The sequence below is a fragment of the Talpa occidentalis genome, unplaced genomic scaffold, assembly GCF_014898055.3.
Source record: "Talpa occidentalis isolate TD23 unplaced genomic scaffold, MPIMG_talOcc4v2.1 talOcc4.3, whole genome shotgun sequence".
NCBI lineage: Eukaryota > Metazoa > Chordata > Mammalia > Eulipotyphla > Talpidae > Talpa > Talpa occidentalis.
The window spans coordinates 52,019,584-52,038,643 of NW_023603184.1; the positions used below are offsets into that span (position 1 = coordinate 52,019,584).

Consider the following 19,060-nt stretch of genomic DNA (forward strand, 5'->3'; position numbering starts at 1 on the left):
AAGTCAAAGACAAAGAAAAAATAATGATGGTGACGAGGGAGAAGAAACAGATGACTTATAAAGGAAAACCTGTTAGTCTGACATCAGACTTCTCTGAAGAAACACTACTCCAAGATTAAAAATGCCAGCCAAGAAAAACTATCCTGCAAATTTTTCTTTCCTATGAGGGAAAATTAAGGACCTTCTCAGACAAACAAAATCTTCAGAAATTCACTATTACTAAACCCCAACTCAGAAATATTACAAGAAGCCTTAAAATCTAAACCAAGAGAGGAATGAACTGGGAGACTCCAAAAAGGATATGAATAAACACACAAGAAATTGATAAACAAAATGGCAACTATGGACGCCTATGTATCAATAATCACCCTAAATGTAAATGGAGTAAATTAACCAAAACAAAGACACAGAGTAGCAGGTTGGATTAGAAAACAGAACCCAACCTTCCACTGTTTTCAAGAAACACACCTAGGAGTCAAAGATAAACATGGATTAGAAGGGCTGGAAAACAATTCTACAAACAAGCAGCCCTGAAAAGAAGGCAGGGGTATCCATACCTATATCAGATAAAATAGACTGATGGAACCAAATTGAAAACCAAGACATAAAACCACACATATATGTACAACTAATCTTCGACAAAAAAGCAAAAAAAATATATATACAAATATACACTGGAACAAAGACAGCCTCTCCAATAAATGGTGCTGGGAATACAGGACTGCTACATGTAAGAGAATGAAACTGGAATACTACCTCATACCATACACAAGGACCAACTCAAAGGGGATAAAAGATCTGGATGTAAGATCTGAAACCATTAATATACAGAAGAAAACATAAGCAAAATACTCCATGATATACAGCTCAAAAATTAGGCCTTACTTCCTGAAGCAAAGAAAATGAAGGAAAATAAACATCCGGGACAACATCAAACTAAAAAGCTTTTGTACAGCAAAAGAGGCAATAACCAAGATGAAGAAACACCCTACAGATTGGGGAAAATATCTGCACTCCACATCAAAGATCTACAAAGAGGTTACACAATTCAACAAAAACGAAACATAGAAGCCTATCAAAAAGTGGGCACAAGAGCGAAGAAGGCGCTCCTACAAAGAAAAAATGCAGATGGCCAATAGGCACATGAAAAAAAATGCTCAACATCACTTACAATCAGGGAAGTGAAAATCAAAGCCACAATGACAGGTCATCTCATACCAGTAATGGCCCACGTTAAAAAACAAAAAAACAAACAGCAAGAAAAACAAACAAACAAACAACAGCAAATGCTGATGAGGATGTGGAGAAAAAAAAGAATCCTTTGCTGGTGGGAAAACAAACCTGCCCAAACACTATGGAAAGCTGTGGAGAGGACCCTCAAATTACTATAAATGGATCTACCATATGACCCAGCAGTTCTACTCCTAGGAATCTTCCCAAAGGATACAAACATCAATTCCAAAAAAAACCTGCACCCCTATGTTCACTGCAGCACTATTTACAATAGCTAACATAGGGAAACAACCTAAATATTCAAAACAGATGACTGGATCAATAAGATGTGGTACACATACCCAAGAAATACTATTTAGCAATCATAAAAGTAAACTCAAGCCATTTGCAGCAACATGGATGGAGCTGGAAGGAATAATGCTCAGTGAAAGGAAAAAGGAAGATGCCAAATGGTTTCACTTATAGGAGTGATATAGGGAAACTGAACAAGGGTCAGGGAAAATACTAAAGACAAAAAGTTGCAAACTACAGAACTGAGACATACCACAGGGGAGTGGCAGGGTAAAGGGTCTTAAAAGGGGAGGGAAGAACTCACAAGAGACCATATTGATAGTTCAAGGGTGATCTGGGCATGGGCATTTTATGGGGATTGCACCTGAGGGGAGAAATCAAATATTATGCAAAAATGAACAATTATGTAAAAATAAAATTAAAAAAAAATCAGATGACTAAATTTATGGCTTCAGTAAAATCAATGGTTAAAATATAAATTCTGAAAATGTTAAGAGAATGTAGAGTGAAAAGTCAATATTCTATGTCCTTAGGAAGGAGCCAGTTTTAAAATGATGGGTGACATCTTACAGGGATGAGTGACAGGTATGCCAGCTTCTCTGAAGTGCAACCTTCTCCAGGAGAGGACAGACCTAAAATGCCTTAGCCTCACAGCTTCCCTCGTGAGAGTCTTTTTAGGAGACGAATGAGCTACCTAATGCAGCATAGGTACTTGAAAGATATGAAGAGAAGTTGAACCAGTCTTATTCTTAACTGGGTCTTTATCTTTTGGATTTATGATTGCTGATGTTTTGAGCATGATAGTTGGGAGAGTTAATTGCAAACAGAGCATAGTAGAGTGAAAAGCCACTCAAGTAAAATAATGCAGGCAGGTGAGAAATAGCAAATAAACAAGCTCAAGCCAGAAATCTCTGAGAAAACCAGAGCAGCACCCATTTATCTCTCTCTCTCTCTCCTCCTGATGAAGAGATGTTTATTTCCATCAGCCACCAGGCAGGAGCAAAACTTATTTTTAATAAGAAAGTTGAAAATAATTCAATAACGCTCACCCAGCTTGTTCCTCAGATGTGGCAAATCATAAATCCCCACTGTTCCCAGTTGCATGAACAACTGACTGATAAAATCAGTGACATCCTATAAAAAGTTTGGTAAACTGAGTCATTATGATGGGATTAATTATCTTCAACACCAAAGAAGACAGAGCAGTGACACAAACATCAAATTAAAATTTGACTCTTTCACCCTCAAATGGAATGCTCTTAAAAGAAAACCTTTGTTATTTTTTAAGACAAAATATTGATTTTAGTGCATTGACTCAATATCAAAACAAGTAAGTATATCCCAATAAGTATTCTAAAAGCTGTACTGTTGCATCTTAAAAGTGAACCCTGAAGTCACAGTGGAAAATTATTTCCAAAACCTTTATTGTAGATATATATCACTGACATTTCTGACTATTGTGACAAGCTTAAAATTTAAAAGCCACTAGAACACAAAATGGGCAAGTAAATCCTCTGATACGGATTTCTCACCATACCACTCTTGTTTTAAGTAGCAATATGCTTTACAAACACCCATGATGATGTTATTTTAGTTTTACAGCCAGTGTAAGTCTGGTGGAGTCCCAGGAAAAACTTAATTAGAGATCAATGACATTTGCTTGACCATCTCCCAATAAAATTTTCAGTCACAAGTCTTGTTTCCATCCTTGCATCTTCTCCAGCCCTTGAGTAGCTTAATCTGCAAATAAAATCTGAGTTCTTTCCCTATTGCTCCCTTTTCTAGTCAGTTTTTTTTCAAGCCTTTGAGAAGTACAAGGAGAAACTTAAAAATTAGAAATCCTCTTTGGAGTCTACTGTGTTTCATATGACTCCTCCCTCTGGGTAATTTGGCAGAGGTCAATCATGTGTACAGAGAAGCTATATGTATGTTCATCATAAAAATGAACAAGTACATAAAAGCATAAAGAAAAAAATACTTAACCACTTATCATATAATTAGACAGAATTACATTGTTTTATTGCACTGTGCTTTTATAGAACAAGATGGCTGCTTTTAATATATAGGTACTTCAAGGGGTGCAAATTTGTTTGTGCCAATTATAACCAAATGGTAAATGCTATTAAAACTGTCCTGCAGGAAGACTGTCTTTTATTATAGTCAGTATAGTGTTTTAAAAGAAAATTTTGATTGAATATCTCTAAGATTAGTTTGTTTTGCCATAGGTTTAACCTTACTGTTTTATACAAAGCTGTTTTAAATACTTAGGTATCTGTTCAGGTGGTTTCTAATTGTATTTGTGTGTGTAGCTACCACAAAGTGTAAATAACTGAATGTGTACAGGAAGCTGAGTAGGAAAAGATCTTTAAAAATAGCTATTTAGTGCTTCTGAACCAATTCAAACTACACAAGACTTTGAGTCAAGTCACATGCAAAAAAAAAAAAAAAAAAAGAATACTACCCTTGTTCTATTCCCAAATTCTCAAGAAATTAAAATCAAGGGGCGGGGGGAATGTAGAAGTCCCACATCGTGAAAATATCCATCTTTCAAATAAGGCTTGAATAAGGAGAATTAATTACAGCAAGTTTATAATAAAAGTGATATCACAATTGCTTTAAAGGTGGAATGCAGGAAGAAGGATGTGGAGATGTCTTCTCCGATGAGCTGCGGGAGGCTCTGGAGAGAAGATGGATCAGGAGCCAAAGAGAATACCCTTCAAGTATCACACGTTCTGCAAGTTTTTAGGAGGAACAACAATAAAAAAAAAATGATGAAAATATAATGTAAGGGTAAAAAGGAACAAGTAGGGTCTGGGAAAAGTCACTGAAGAAATCTGGAACCCCAACTGACATACAGAATAATGTATATAATGTACAGATATTAACGCATAGAGTAACTGGCAGATATACATATGAAACTTCCTGAGGGGCCTCCCCAGTCACGCAGTGATTGAGCATTGGGCTGCAAAGCTGCCCGCAGCCTCCGCAGCACCGGTTCGATCCCTGGCTACCTGCAAGGGTCTCACATGGCGCGCAGACCTCTCCTGCTGCCCGCTGCTCCACTCAGCAGTGTACTTCGGTCCTTCTGCCTGCTCTGCTCCCCGCTCTGACTCTGGTGAATCCTCTCACCCTCCTGCCCTTCTGACTGTACCCAGTGCTTGTATAAACAAATAAATCTTTAGAAAAATAAAATAAAATTTCCTGAGAAAATAATGTTATAGATACATAAAACACTTAACCATGGATAACAATGCTGCTTAAGTTTTGATAATTCTTCATTAAAAGATACTTTCTAAAGTCTGTAGTAAAATTTGGGCCTCCCCGGTGGCGCAGCGGTTGAGCACTGGGCTGTGAAACTGCCTGCAGCCTCTGCAGCGCCGGTTCAATTCCTGGTCATCAGCGAGGGTCCCACATGGCACGCAGATCTCTCCTGCTGCCTGCTGCTCCCCTCAGCAGTGTACTTGTCAGTCTGCCTGTTCTGCTCCCTGCCCTGGCTCTGGTGAATTCTCTCAACCTCCCGCACTTCTGACTGTACCCAGTGCTTCTATAAATAAATAAACTTTAAAAAATTAAAAAAAAGAACAGAAGAAATTTAAAAAAAATAAATAAAATAAAGTCTGTAGTAAAACTTTCATTTGCTTTACCTATTAAACTGGTTTAGGGCCTCCCTAGTGGTGCAAGGGGTTAAGTCGCAACCTATGAAGCTATCTACAGCCTCCGCAGCAAAAGTCTGATCCCTGGCCAGGGAGCTATCCACATGGCAAAGCAGACCTCTCCTGTCTCACCCGCTGCTCCCCTCAGCAGTGTATTTCAGTCAATCTGCCTGTTCTGTTCCCCGTTCTCTCTCTGGTGAATCCTCTCACTCTCCATACCTCTGGCCTATACCAGTTCTTGTATGCATAAATAAATCTTAAAAAAAAAAAAAAAACTAGTTTAATCAGGAAAAAAGAATCAAATGTATTTATCCTATATAGAGAGAAATGGCTTAGGAGTGAATTTAAGTAAGTATAGGTAGACTCTGTCTTAAATAGGTCATACCTGCAATTTATACAATATAGTACAATGCTACTTTAATAAAACTATTTAAAAAGTAATAAATAATTTACTGTTTTTCCTCAGTTACACACCAGACATGGTTTCCCCAGACCACTATAGGAAATATCCTGACACTTATGGTACACTTCAGAAAGCTTTCTGTGTTAATAAATATTTCCGAAAGTGCTTGACTTTCCTATAATCTTAAGTCAATTCTACTCTACCAACTTTTCCATATTTTGTTTTTTAAACTCTGCTACCTAATATTCTTTCAGTTGGGTTTGTTAAAACAGCAAGCCATTTTATCACTCAACAAAACAAGTTTAACTGGAATCATTTGATTATGTAAAGAAAACTTTTAATAACAAAATATCAAGAAAATCATCTACTCTGCTTATCGAAATGACAATCATTATCACAAGACCTAACTTTTTACTGGAGTGGTTGATTTTTCAGCAGGAAATGAAAACAGCCCTGATAATGACTCTGTCGAAAGGACACTTAAAAATAAATCGAAGTCAGCAGGATGACAGAATGCCATCCAGAGGCATGTGATCAGACAGGGCATCACCATACAGCAGTGCATTTACTAGCTCTTTCACTTAAAATTCAGAACACTTGCAACCTTCTTTCGCTTTAAAAGGTGATTTTCTATTGACCTGTGGTTAATGTTCTGAGGCTATGTATAAATATCAGCCTGCATACACTGAAATGTAAAAAGAAATACAAAGAAGTGTTCTGATTCCTCCTTTCGTACCAGCTATTCTCTCTGCACCTTCCAACTCCAGATTTCTATTTAAGCTGAGAGTAAAGGAGATCTGCTCTTTTCTGTTTCTAATTATGTCTCTTATAATTAAATGGTAATTTTAGAAATTTTCCCACCAGTTTCTCTAATTGTATAGAAGATTGAAAAAGTTTCTAAGCCAAATTGAAAAAAAAAAAAAAACCAACCTATTTACTTATTTATATACAGCTCCCCATCTTGCATTTAAATCATTTATTCAATCCCCCCTTTTCAAGTGAATTCCACTTGATCCATTCAATTTCATTTGTTAAGCAAATATTGATTAAAAGCCTTATATTATGTGTCACACAGAAAGGGAAAGGAGGGAGGGAGGTGAGGGGAAAAGCAGGGAAAGGGGAGGAAAAATGAGGGGCCTGAGCAAGTGTATAGTAACACTTGTCTTGAACATCTCTTGTGCATTAATTCCAATGGCAACTGATTCTCAACTGAAAGCAAAAATCTTTCGAGGGACTATGACAGAGTATCAACAACAGGTCTACAAAGCTCTAGGTTTATTTATTTGAAGATCTAAGCACTATGTTCAGATTGATTGACATTTACCACATACAAACTACACTTTAAATTTACATAAATATTATGATTTTTTAAATATACACTATCAAGTGGTGACATTAAAATATTTTTTAAATTTATTTATTTATGCATACAAGAACTGGGGTACAGGCCAGAGATGTGGGGGGGGTGAGAGGATTCACCAGAGACAGAGTGGGGAACATAACAGGGAGACGACTGAAATACACTGCGGAGGGGAACAGCAGGGAGGCAGGAGAGGTCTGCCATGTGGGTAGCTTCCTGGCCAAGCTCAAACTCATGCTGCAGTGGCTCTGAAAAGCTTCATAGGCTGCATCTTAACCCCTTGTGCCACCAGAGAGGCTGGGTATTAAAAATATTTAATACATGATCAAGCATGGGCTTCAGCTAATAAAGTCACTGCCTGCCTTCAACAGGCCATATGGATAGAACAGCAGACCTGTCAATGCAGTTGAAGAGAAACTAGTTTTTCCTCTCTCTTATCCTTTTCCATATTAAAGAATGGTCTTCATAATTAAAAAGTTAATGGGGAGTACTATTCTGAGAAATACGTTTGCTATGATGCAACACTGTATCATACTGATGAAATCACAACCAATGTGAGAAATCACAGTAAATTTAGAAGTCTGTCTTTTATTGGTGCTTTCTCTTTCATCCTCTTTACCACCCCCCACTTTCCCACAAATCTCTGTAATTGTTCAACCCTTACCAGATGCTCCAGGGCTGTAAACACCATCCTATGAAAAAGTCTGTCTTTATTTACTCTGTTTGTAATAAGAAACAGTTAGATTTGAGGATGCAATTTACTTAAGCCACTCAATACTCTGCTAAGAGGAAAAGTGCCAACTTCAAAAGAATATCTGAGGTGGACAGCAATCTGTGGTAAACTATCTACATTGCAAAAACTGGAAACAAAGTGTTTAAAGTTCTTCCCTAGTGAGAGATGAAAACTAGCTGGAATGGCTACATTTTACTTGAATTGGCCAGAAAAGTTATCTAATGGTCTCTCCTCTTTGTCTTGTTAGCCAAATAAGTTATCCTTATTATCTTGCTTAGTGCATTACAGTATTTCATTGAGATATTTAGTTCAATTTCTCAGAGCCAACAAGCAATGATCAGAGGGTAGCATAATAATTCCAAGAAAATCTGTAACAAGAAAATCTGTAACACCCATGTATGTCCTACAGATTCAGAACAAACTGACTTAAGCCACACAAATAAGGTGTAGAAGTGAAGGGAGAGGACCTCCCTCGTGGTGTAAGGGGTTAAGCACAGCACTGTGAAGCTGTCTGGAACCTCTGCAGGACAAGATTGATGCCCTGCTGGCCAGGGAGCAACCCACATGGCGAGCAGACCTCTCCTGTCTCACCCACTGCTCCCCTCAGCAGTGTATTTCAGTCAGTCTGCCTGTTCTGCTCCCCACTCTGTCTCTGGTGAATCCTCTCACCACCCGCACCTCTGGCCTATACCCCAGTTCTTGTATGCATAAATAAATCTTTGGGAGAAAAAAAAAAAGATATGAAGGTATAATAAAGTATTTAGTACTTATGCAAGTGAAAATTTAAATACAGATGGCCTATCAGTACTCAAATATAGATAGCTTTTTAAAGCCTACTGAAATCACAATTCTTATATGTGGCAAAACTATGCCATCTAATTTCTCTTGAAAAATTATCTTCTTAAGCTAAAATTAAAATTTTCAGGGTCTTCTGATTAAAAGAGTCTTCAGTTATCAAGTTATTGATAATACAAAGGCAGTTGCCAACAAAACTGACCTTAAAAAAGGCAAACCACTTGTAGTCATTCAACACAATCTCAAAGCCTTGGTTGTAAATGATGGTGAAACGGCCAGAGTTGCCGAAGTCATCATAAGCAGTATTCAACTTCTTTAGGTGTACCAGTACTTTCTTTTCTGGTGGTCCTAAATAAAAAAAAAAAGAAAAAAAAAAAAGATGCACACACACAAAAAGGAACATTATTTAACTTCAATAGGAAGAAAATTCTTAATCTTCAATAGGAAGAAAAATCTCAATAATTGCCGTTATTTTTAAGCACTTTCTTTTCATTCTACCCATATGGTGCCCAACGGCTTATGAAGAGATCAGTCTCGCCAGGCAGCCTCCCTCTGGGTGGGTCAAAGCATCGCAGGTAAGCCTGAGGACCAAGGAAGCAAAAAGAGAGGTGACATGTTGCCCAGCCAGCAGAGGTACAGGCACAGCAGAATATCAAAACACTGAAGAAAGGGAGAAAGGGGAAATGCTGGAAATGACAGGTAGAAAGAGAGAAATGAAAAAATGGTCACAGAAAGGGAAACATAAGAATCCCTGCCATCAGATCAAAAGGACAAAAGAAATGGTCTCTTCAGAGAAGGGTGTCTTGGTCCTCAGTGGTTTTATAGTCCAGAACCTCAGCATATGCATCCTTCCAAAGGACACAACAACCTTGAGAGTGCTGTGCTAGGAAGCTAATTTCTGCTGATAGGAACTAAACTTTCAATCTCCAGAAGAAGGCCGCTCAGGTCTTCCAGGGTGTGCAACTATTAGAGGAAGGCCGAGGTGTGTTCAGCGGGCAGGGCTGTCTGCAACGGTCCTACTGTGTGCACACCACAGCCAGGCCCCGCACTCCGGTAATGCCCTGACTTAAGAGAGTGGACGCGACCCTACACGATCCTGATCCCTGCCCACCAAGTTCAGCTTTTAAAAGAAAAAAAAAAAAAAAAAAAAAAAAGAGGCTGAAATGGCCAGCGTTATGAGAGTCCCACAGCATCTGCAAGGGAGGTGCTGAGTGGGGCCATTTCAGTAAGAACCTCCTGAATCTTTGTTCTGCTGACAGGAAATTGGACTGGGCGTGTAAGTAACCCTCACGAGTCGCGGGGGGTGGTTGAGGGCTGGGAGGACAGCAAAGCCTCCCCAGCACCCCGCGGGCTCTGCCACACACCCGGGTGGAATTCCTGGCGCTCAGTCAGGCGCTCCGAGCAGGCACAAGGACCTTGTGCCCAGCGCGGACCCAACGCGGGGTGTTCACTCAGAGGCTCGCAGAAGTCAGGCATACGCTGAGCTCTGGTCATTTCAAAACACACGCGCTGGCTCAGGAATCAGTTTAAGAAACAAAACGTGGGTAGCTTTGCTCGCTGCGCCTCTGCGAGCCTCCCGGGCAGGGCGCGCCACGGCTGTCCCGCCAGCGGCAAGGAACAAACTTTCCTCCTGCTTTTCCTTTTCTCCTCCAAGCACGCCTTGCTCATTTGTTTTCCCCAGCGTGCACACGCGCACACACGCACACGCGCACACACACACGCGCGCACCCTCCACAGCCTACAGAAGGTGACAACTGCGCGGTTTCAACTCTCGCAAAGGAAAAGCAGAACTCAAGGGGCGGGAAAAGTTCCTGCAGAAAGTGAAGTTCCAGTTTCCTGCAGCTCAGCTCCACGTGGCGGCAGAGCGCGCCCGACGGCACCCCGCGCACCCCGCGCACCCCCGCGCCGGGCTCCCGCGGGCAGGGCGGAGCTGGGGCGCCCCGCGCCGCCGGCGGGGTTCGGGGCGCACAGGGAGGCGTCGCGGCACCGAGCGCCCAGCCCGCGCTTACCCATGGCCGAGCAGTTGACGTCGCGCTGGAGGCCGCCGGGGCCCACCTGGAGCAGCCAGGAGCCCAGCAGGTCGTGGTAGCTGCAGTTGGCGGGGGTGTCGCCGCGCGCGCGGCCCGCGCAGGCCAGAAGCAGCGGGAGGGCGGCCAGCAGCCAGCGGGGCCCGGCGCCCATGGCTGGAGGACGCGGGACAGCGGACCCGGGACAGGCGGACCCGGGACAGGAGCACCCGGACAGGAGGACCCGGGACAGGAGCACCCGGGACAGCAGCACCCGGACAGCAGAGGACCCGGGACAGGAGGACCCGGCGGCGAGGACCCGGACAGCAGAGGACCCCGCTGCGCAGCGACGGCCGCCCGCGCCTTTGAAGCAGAAGCGGTGGGGGAGGGGGAGCGGAAGCGCGGGGGGCGGGGTCTGGAGACGGGGAAGTGGGGGAGCTGCGGGGACAGAAGGTGAGAAAACACCGTGCAGAGCGCCAACGGGGAGTTTCACTTCCTTTTCTTAACAACTGCCCCCTGGGCCCTCGCGCTCCCGCGCCGACACCTGCTGCTGCTTTGTGGTTCCTCCTCCAAGACTCGCGCGCCCCCGGGCCCTCTGGGGAGCCGCCCTCCGTCGGCGTTTCAAAGCTTGACCTTTTCTTTGCCTGGTTGCGTCTGATTTCCTGCCCATGTGTTTGCCTGTCCTCTAGAGGGGAATTCGGCCGTGGCACAAAGTTTCTCTGTCTCTCCTGCCCCCCTCCCCACTCGGCCCAGGGGCGCCCCGAGGCCTATGAGCTCGGAGGCAGAAGCCACTTGCCCAGGGAGCGAGGAGCCGGGCGAGAAGCTGCTGTCTCAACCTCTGATGGTCCACGGCCTGGCAGCACCACGCCGTGCTGCCTCCCTGCTCAGGGACATGGCCCTGGTCGCCCTGAGACGCCCCTGGCTGCCCAGTCTGCACAGTTTATTCATTGGCTCCAGTGTCAAGCCCTGTGTCCTCAAAGGCAAGTGATAAAATAGATTCGTGTGCCCTCTGTGGTGCAAGCATTTTGCCATGCTCATACTGCTTAAAATAAGTATTTCTTCATACACATTTCCACCAGATTAGATCCATCACGAGGGAGCAAGTCTGTATTATTTACTTTTGTTTCCCTAGATTCTGCCTTGAAAACGCTCAGAAGTGTCCAGAGGTGTTAAAATAAAGGCATGCATTTTTTTTTTTTTAATCGTGACTTCTAGTTCTGAAAGTCAATCTCGGTTTGGCAAGAGAAGCTACCCTTGAAAGCCCAGGCCCTTGCACCTGCGCTGTACTTAGTCATTGATCCCCACTGGAAAGTCCAAGTGGATCCTCCATCATGACAGGTGAAGGCTGATCAGCCAGTGTATCCTACTGAGTCTACCTTCCTCACTGTCATTTCATTTTTTATTTAAATGTAAATCATACCAAATTGTTCCCCAAACTGGGAAGCTGAGTACTTCCCAATAGGGCATCATTTTATAATCTGTAAAGAAAATACTATAAAGCCTCAAAAACTGTCTAGAGTAATTGTATTTTCATGTATATTATGTATCTACCTCTCTGTGATTTCAGCATCATGGGGTTTGGGCCTTGCATGTGCTAGTTAATCAGTTCTGCAGTAGGTGCTCAATAAACATGCATTAAATGTTGACTGAAACTCCTTATTCTTTAGCTGTAATCATCAGATTATTTGGAATTAAATTTCTATTGGACAAACATTTTTGTTACTACATGATAAGTTTCATATATCTTAACCTTATTCTATTTATTTTCAGAGATATTCAGCCAACATAAAGAACCAACTTGTGAGTCCCAGCAACATAAAGAAGTTTCAGTTAATATACTTCTGTGGAGTAGCTTGAAAGTGCTGGAAGTTGACCCTAGACTTCTTCATATATTTTTTTAAAGATTTATTTATGCATACAAGAACTCGGGTACAGGACATATGTGCAGGAGGGTGAGAGGATTCACCAGAGACAGAGTGGGGAGCAGAACAGGAGGATCTACTGAAATACACTGCTGAGGCACAGACAGGAGAGGTCTGCCTCGCTATGTAGGTAGCTCCCTGGCTGGCAGAAATTGAAACCACCCTGCAGAAGCTGAGGACAGCTTCACAGCGCTGCACTCAATCCACCGCGCCACCAGGGAGGCCCAGTTCTTCATAAATGTTATCCAGAAGCCAATTTATAAACATATGTTGGAAAATACGAAGACTAACCCCTGTCTTGGTGTTTTCTTTTCAAACCTTTCCAGTTTAATTAGATTTCCCTTCTTCCTATAATTTATTTCTGAGCAGGAAACATGAAGTTAAATAAAATGTATTGTAAAGTAACAAAACTGCAGACAGTATTGACAAGAAGAGGGAAAAAACAGACTAGACCATGGTGACAGATTTAATGGTCAAGACTATCAGTTTCTCCATTTTTGAGAAAATAACTCTTTTCCAAAAATAAAATAACTTACCCAAGTAATGATATGGGGACATTTTAAATATTTCATTTTAATAAGTTGAAATACTTTGACTTAATACTTATTTGTATATAAATTGATAAAGATCAAACTGGTGTTTCATATCTCTTGCATTTTAAAGTGTTGAGTACTTAAAGAATTTAAAAATAAATAAAAAGAATAGTTAAATAAACAAATAGAGGCAATTAAAGTAACAGAACTCTGACAAAAAAAGACCTAAGATTTATCATAATTTTTGGTTGACCTTTCTTGATTTTGTCCCTTCTATTTAAACATTTGTTGTTTATTATATGATAAGATACAGCATTCGGTAAATTTTATTTAAAATTATGGCAATTAGGGCCTCCTCTGGTGGTGCAGGCGGTTGAGCGCCACGCTGTAAAGATGTCCAAGACCTCTGCAGGGCCAGTTCGATCCCGGCCCGCTGTCAAGGGTCCCACAGGGCATGGCAGACCTCTCCTGCCACCCGCGCTGCTCCCCTCCTGTTCTGCTCCCTGCTCTGTCTTGGTGAGGCCTCTTGCCCTCCAGCGCATCTGGCCTGTACCCTGTTCTTGTATAAATAAATCTTAAAAAATAATAAAATTATGGCAATTAGGGGCCTCCCTTTTGGCGCAAGGGGCTAAGTCTCAGCACTATAAAGCCTTCCTCAGCCACAGCACTATGAAGCCAATCCCCAGCCAGGGAGCTACCCACATGGCGCAGCAGACCTCTCCTGTATGACCTGCTGCTCCCCTCAGCAGTGTGTTTCAGTCAATCCACCTGTTCTGCTCCCCACTCTGTCTCTGGTGAATCTTCTCACCCTCCCCCACACACCTCTGGCCTGTATCCTAGTTCTTGTATGCATAAATAAATAAATCTTTAAAAATATACAACCTTACATTCTTTATGTCCACATCCTCCCTCATGTTCCTTCCAAAACTTTTAGTAAACTTACCCAGTCACTTAGAGACATACATTAGAAGTGACACATAATGGCTGTGTGCACAGATTCTAGGTACGAAGCGCCACAGTTTGAATTCCAGCATCAACCCTATCCGTGTTTGACCTTAGGAAAGTTATTTGTCTTTTCTGACTCAATTTCCTCATTAGTAAAACTAGGCTCACAATGTGTCTACTACATAACATTGCAGTGAATTTTTGAATGATTTAATATGTGAAATGCTTGAAACAATATTGTCACAAAATAAATACTACTGGTGGTAATAGCATTATTTTGATGTCCACATATATGAATTTGGGGGTTTATTGTTATTAAATGAGAGCATACTCTACATAATTTCTCCTCAGCCTGATTTTCAGACTTCCGTCCAGTTTCCAGGGCATTTTTTTCATTCTATCTAGTGGATTTCAGAGATCTCTTCATATCACTAAATTGAATTAATTTAAGGACAAATAGCTGCATGGTGCTTTAAGTAAATAACATCTACCTGTCATTAATAGGGCATTTGGGTGTTTCCCAGGTATTTTAAGCATTATTATTTTTTTTTTTTTGCCACTGCCAACAATGTTGCAATAAGAATTTTTACCATATATCCTTCCAACAATTGTTATACCTACAGAAAAGTGACAGGAACTAATTGCTGGGTCACATAACTATTGCCAGATTAAGTGTCCAGAATAGCCTTAACAGAGAGCAATGTCAGAGTCCTCTTCCACATTTATCTTCCATTCCCTTTTTCCCCTGAGTTGCCTTCACTTTTTTTTTTTTTTTTAAGATTTATTTATTTATTTATTTATTATTTATACAAGTACTGGGTACAGTCAGAAGCGCGGGAGGGTGAGAGAATTCACCAGAGCCAGAGCGGGGAGTAGAACAGGGAGACTGACGAAGTACACTGCTGAGGGGAGCAGCGGGCGGCAGGAGAGGTCTGCACGCCATGTGGGACCCTCCTCTGGTGGCCGGGGAGCAGCCGGGATCGAACTGGGAGCAGTGCTGCAGAGGCTGCGGGCAGCTTCACAACCCAGCGCTCAACCGCTGCGCCACAGGGGAAGCCCTAGATTTTTTTTTTTTAAGAACTGATTTTGGATATATTCATCCAGCTTAATTTTTGAAATAATTTCCTCTTTCATTCAAAATAGTTTCTTCCATCTTATTTAGCTCATTTTGTTTTACTTTGTTTATCAACATGAATGCTCAGCACATAATTTTTAGTCTTTTTCTTCCACTATGATAACAGTATATTAGGCGCTAAGTTTTCTTCTCAGACAAGCTTTAATTGTGTCCCAAAAGCTGTGGTAGGAAGTTCTTTTTCTCTTTGTAATTTAAAAGATTTAAATGGTTTATTCCATTGATTATTCAGTCTACTTCTTATTTTAAGGAATTGAGTTTTTATGTAATTACTTTTTATTTTATTAGATTATATTCTGAGAATTTGGCCTATTATCAACACCTAAATATTATTAATGATTCATGACTGAGTTTTATATGTGTGTGTGAAAAATAAATTGGTACTAGAAGTATAATGCTTTAACAATAAAAACTATTTATTGCATCAGTATCTATTCAGTATGTCACTAGTGTTGCAAACACTAATCAAGAGGAAATGATGGCAGAGTGCATGTTTTTGTGAGGCAATAAAGACAAATAGAGACATGTCTGATGTAGCTGTGGGATATCAGTATGGAGATGATGAATAGTAAGCTGGAAATATCAGTTTAGGATTCATAGGAGGAGTCATTTAGTCATTCAACAGATATTTATTAGGCATCTATTGTGTTCTATGCATAAGTGGGCAATGAAAATAGCCTCAAGGCATACAGGATGCCTGAGGTTTGGCTGAATATAATTTTTATTAGTCATCACAAAATAAATGAGGGTTAATTTTAGCAGAAATTCTCACCAATGGAGGGTACAGATAATGAAAAGTATTCATAGTAAACTAATAGAAACAGAGAAACCAAATTAAAAATGAATTGTAGGAATAGATTAGATCATCAAAATCAAGCTCATATAAATCAGGGAGGGAAATTAGGGGGAAGAGGCTGAAGACAGCTTAATAGTCACCTAAATTTATGGGGTTAGCCTAAGGAAAAGGAGTTTGTGAAGGGAAACTTCAGAATGAGAACAAAGAAAGAAAATGGTATGATGAAAGTAAAGAAGAAGGAATTTTGAATATAAAATTTAACAAATGGATTTTGCTTCAGCTACATCTGAATTCTTCTTCCAGGACCATATGCTTAATTGGCGTTCCATTTCTTGAACTTAGGGCAAAACTTCCCAGCAAAATGAAAAAATGACCAGCAAGCTAAATTTGAGTCCCAAAAACCTCTAGAGAATTGAGGACTCCCTGAAACTGCAGCACAGCCACTCTTGATGGACAATAGTAAAACTGGATTCATATCTTTCATTCTGTGAAATAGACTGAGCAGTGTTTGAAACCTCTTCATTTCCATTATGCCATTAAACCACAGTGTGGGGCCTCCCCAGTGGCGCAGCGGTTGAGCGCTGGGTTGCGAAGCTGCCCGCAGCCTCTGCAGCGCTGGTTCTATCCCCGGCTGCTCCCCAGCCACCAGAGGAGGGTCCCACATGGTGCGCAGACCTCTCCTGCCACCCGCTGCTCCCCTCAGCAGTGTGCTTCGGTCCTTCTGCCTGCTCTGCTCCCCGCTCTGGCTCTGGTGAATTCTCTCACCCTCCCGTGCTTCTGACTGTACCCAGTGCTTGTAAAAATAAATAAATCTTTAAAAAAAAAAAAAAAAAAAAAAACACAGTGTGGCACACACTAAGAGTTACTTTAAAAAATAAATTTTTGGGGCCTCCCTGGTGACTCAAAGGGTTAAGATGCAACCTATGAAGCTATTCTCAGCCACTGGAGCATGAGTTCAATCCCTGGCCAGGGAGCTAACCCACATGACATGGCAGACTTCTCTTGTCTCACCCACTGCTCCCCTTTGCAGTGTATTTCAGTCAGTCTGCCTGTTCTGGTCCCCACTCTGTCTCTGGTGGATCCTCTCACCCTCCACACCTCTGGCCTGTTCCCCAGTTCTTGTATGCATAAATAAATAAATATTAAAAATTAAAATTCTCATATCAATCTGTTTATCATTTATTTCCTTACAAAAATACACATACATCACCACAATTTGAACTCTATAGCTGCTTACACAAGAATAAATAGGAGTTACTGTGTTATGTTAGATTTTTTTTATTTTCCTTTGAAAAACTTATATCCCTGTTGCAAAATTGTAACAGTTAATGAGGAAACTCACTTGCACATGATTCACATGATCTGTCTGAAAGTCAAAACAAAATTATGATCTCCTACCCTATACAATGTTAAGTTCCCCCTATATCATAATTCTTGATTTGGTTCAACTGAATTCATTAAAATGGAAAAAAAGTGATTCAGCGATATTATGAAACATTTCTAGACAAAAGTGTAGTGACTCTCTGATTACCCTAGTTGAGATTCAAATATACATGAAATTATTATTTTTCATGATGCAATGTCAAAAATTTATTGAAGCATTGATTGTATTAGGAAATTTATCTACTATGATCCAGGAAATCGAGATTATAATTGTATCTTTATCACAAATTCACTTTGTGACATTTGAGGTGACCGCTTCAAACTATTCCTGTGATTCCTCCCTTGTAAAATCAGGAATAATTGCCCTTCATTTGATTTCACTCTATACAAACATTGAAAAAGATTAATTCATTAAAGAAATATATTAAGTGCTTATTATGTGACACCTTCTGTTCTAGCATCAGGGATTCATTAAAGATGAGACCTTTACATTCATGGAACTTTAGTTCAAATCAAGAATAAAAACATTAAAAGGTTCTTGTGGATGAGCATGACAAAGGCAGGCAGAAGAAGACAGGGAAAGAAGGTGGTGGGGGAACTCTGACAATGTGACATTTTAGCTGAGCTTTGCAGTAAGAGTTGTCTATGTCAGCAGCATCCTGATCAGAGGGAAGAAAATGTATAAAGGCTGGAGGAATTTGAGGAAGTGTAAAAATTTCAGAATAGCTAACACCATGAATGATGAGGAAGTGAAAAGTAATGGTTATGAAAGCACACCGTGACATAGCTTAGTGAAAACATAAATTGGTTCAAAATTATTTAAGTTATTTTTAGATTTATTTTTACTTATTTATGCATACAAGACCTGGGTTTGGCCAGAGGTGTGGGGGGTGAGAGGATCCACCAGAGACAGAGTGGGGAACAGAACAGGCAGACTGACTGAAATACACTATAAGGGGAGCAGCGGGAGAGACAGGAGAGGTCTGCTGTGCCATGTGGGTAGCTCCCTGGCCGGGGTTCGAACTCTGGCTACAGTGGCTGGTGATAGCTTGATAGTGCTGAGACTTTAATCCCTGCACCACCAGGGAGGCCACGTGGTTCAAAATTTTTAACATATAAATTTGTTCAAACTATTTGGTAATATGAAATAAGAATCTCAAAAATATTTCTACTTTTTTTGTTTGACAATTTGGCTATATATTCTATTAAAAATCATGAAATACAGGGCCTCTCCAGTGGCGCAGCAGTTGAGCACTGGGCTAGGAAGCTGCCCGCAGCCTCTGCAGCGCCGGTTCTATCCCCAGCCACCGGGTGAGGGTCCCACATGGCGCGCAGACCTCTCCTGCCGCCCGCTGCTCCCCTCAGCAGTATACTTCATCAGTCTGCCTGTTCTGCTCCCCGCTCTGGCTCTGGTGAATTCTCTTGCCCTCCCACGCTTCTGACTGTACACAGTTCTTGTATAAATAAATCAATCTTTAAAAAAATCATGAAATACAGAAAAAACTTAAGAACAAAGATATCCATTAAATTGTATTTGTTACAGAAAAGTCAGGGAAAAAATCTAACTATATATAAAGGAATGAGCAAAAAATATGGTATGTAAAAATTAAGTATGTAGGAAATAGAAGTCTGTTTATAGAGTTTACAACATAACATTTGTTATGCTATAACTAATTTTTTAAAGTGAAAGAAGGCAGCAAGGGTCAGCCCAGGTAGACTCTGCTCACATCTGGGTCTAGAACACAACTGCGTGAAAGGGGCCACAGAGAAAGAACAGGACGACAGAACAAGTTTAAAGGGCGGCTTTGTTGCGTTCCCAGGGCGAAATTCAGGGACCCAAATCTGGGGTTGATGAAGCTGCGCCCATTGTCAGGG

The 19,060-nt window shown here is 41.1% G+C and overlaps 1 protein-coding gene across 2 annotated transcripts in view; it reads right to left on the reverse strand.

The window, feature by feature from the left end:
* The window catches only part of CTSC (cathepsin C), a 41,523-nt gene extending 30,703 nt beyond the window's left edge, over positions 1 to 10,820 (reverse strand). Inside the window, exons 1-3 of one of the 2 annotated variants that reach the window (XM_037523118.2) lie at positions 10,478 to 10,820; positions 8,671 to 8,816; positions 2,574 to 2,658 (exon numbers count right to left, since the gene is read on the reverse strand). In XM_037523118.2, coding sequence (XP_037379015.1) covers positions 2,574 to 2,658; positions 8,671 to 8,816; positions 10,478 to 10,649 — 403 coding nt within the window. In that variant the 5' untranslated portion in view covers positions 10,650 to 10,820. The remainder of the gene's footprint in view (positions 1 to 2,573; positions 2,659 to 8,670; positions 8,817 to 10,477) is intronic. The other variant, XM_037523117.2, reaches the window with a different exon arrangement.
* Positions 10,821 to 19,060: the final 8,240 nt, after the last annotated feature.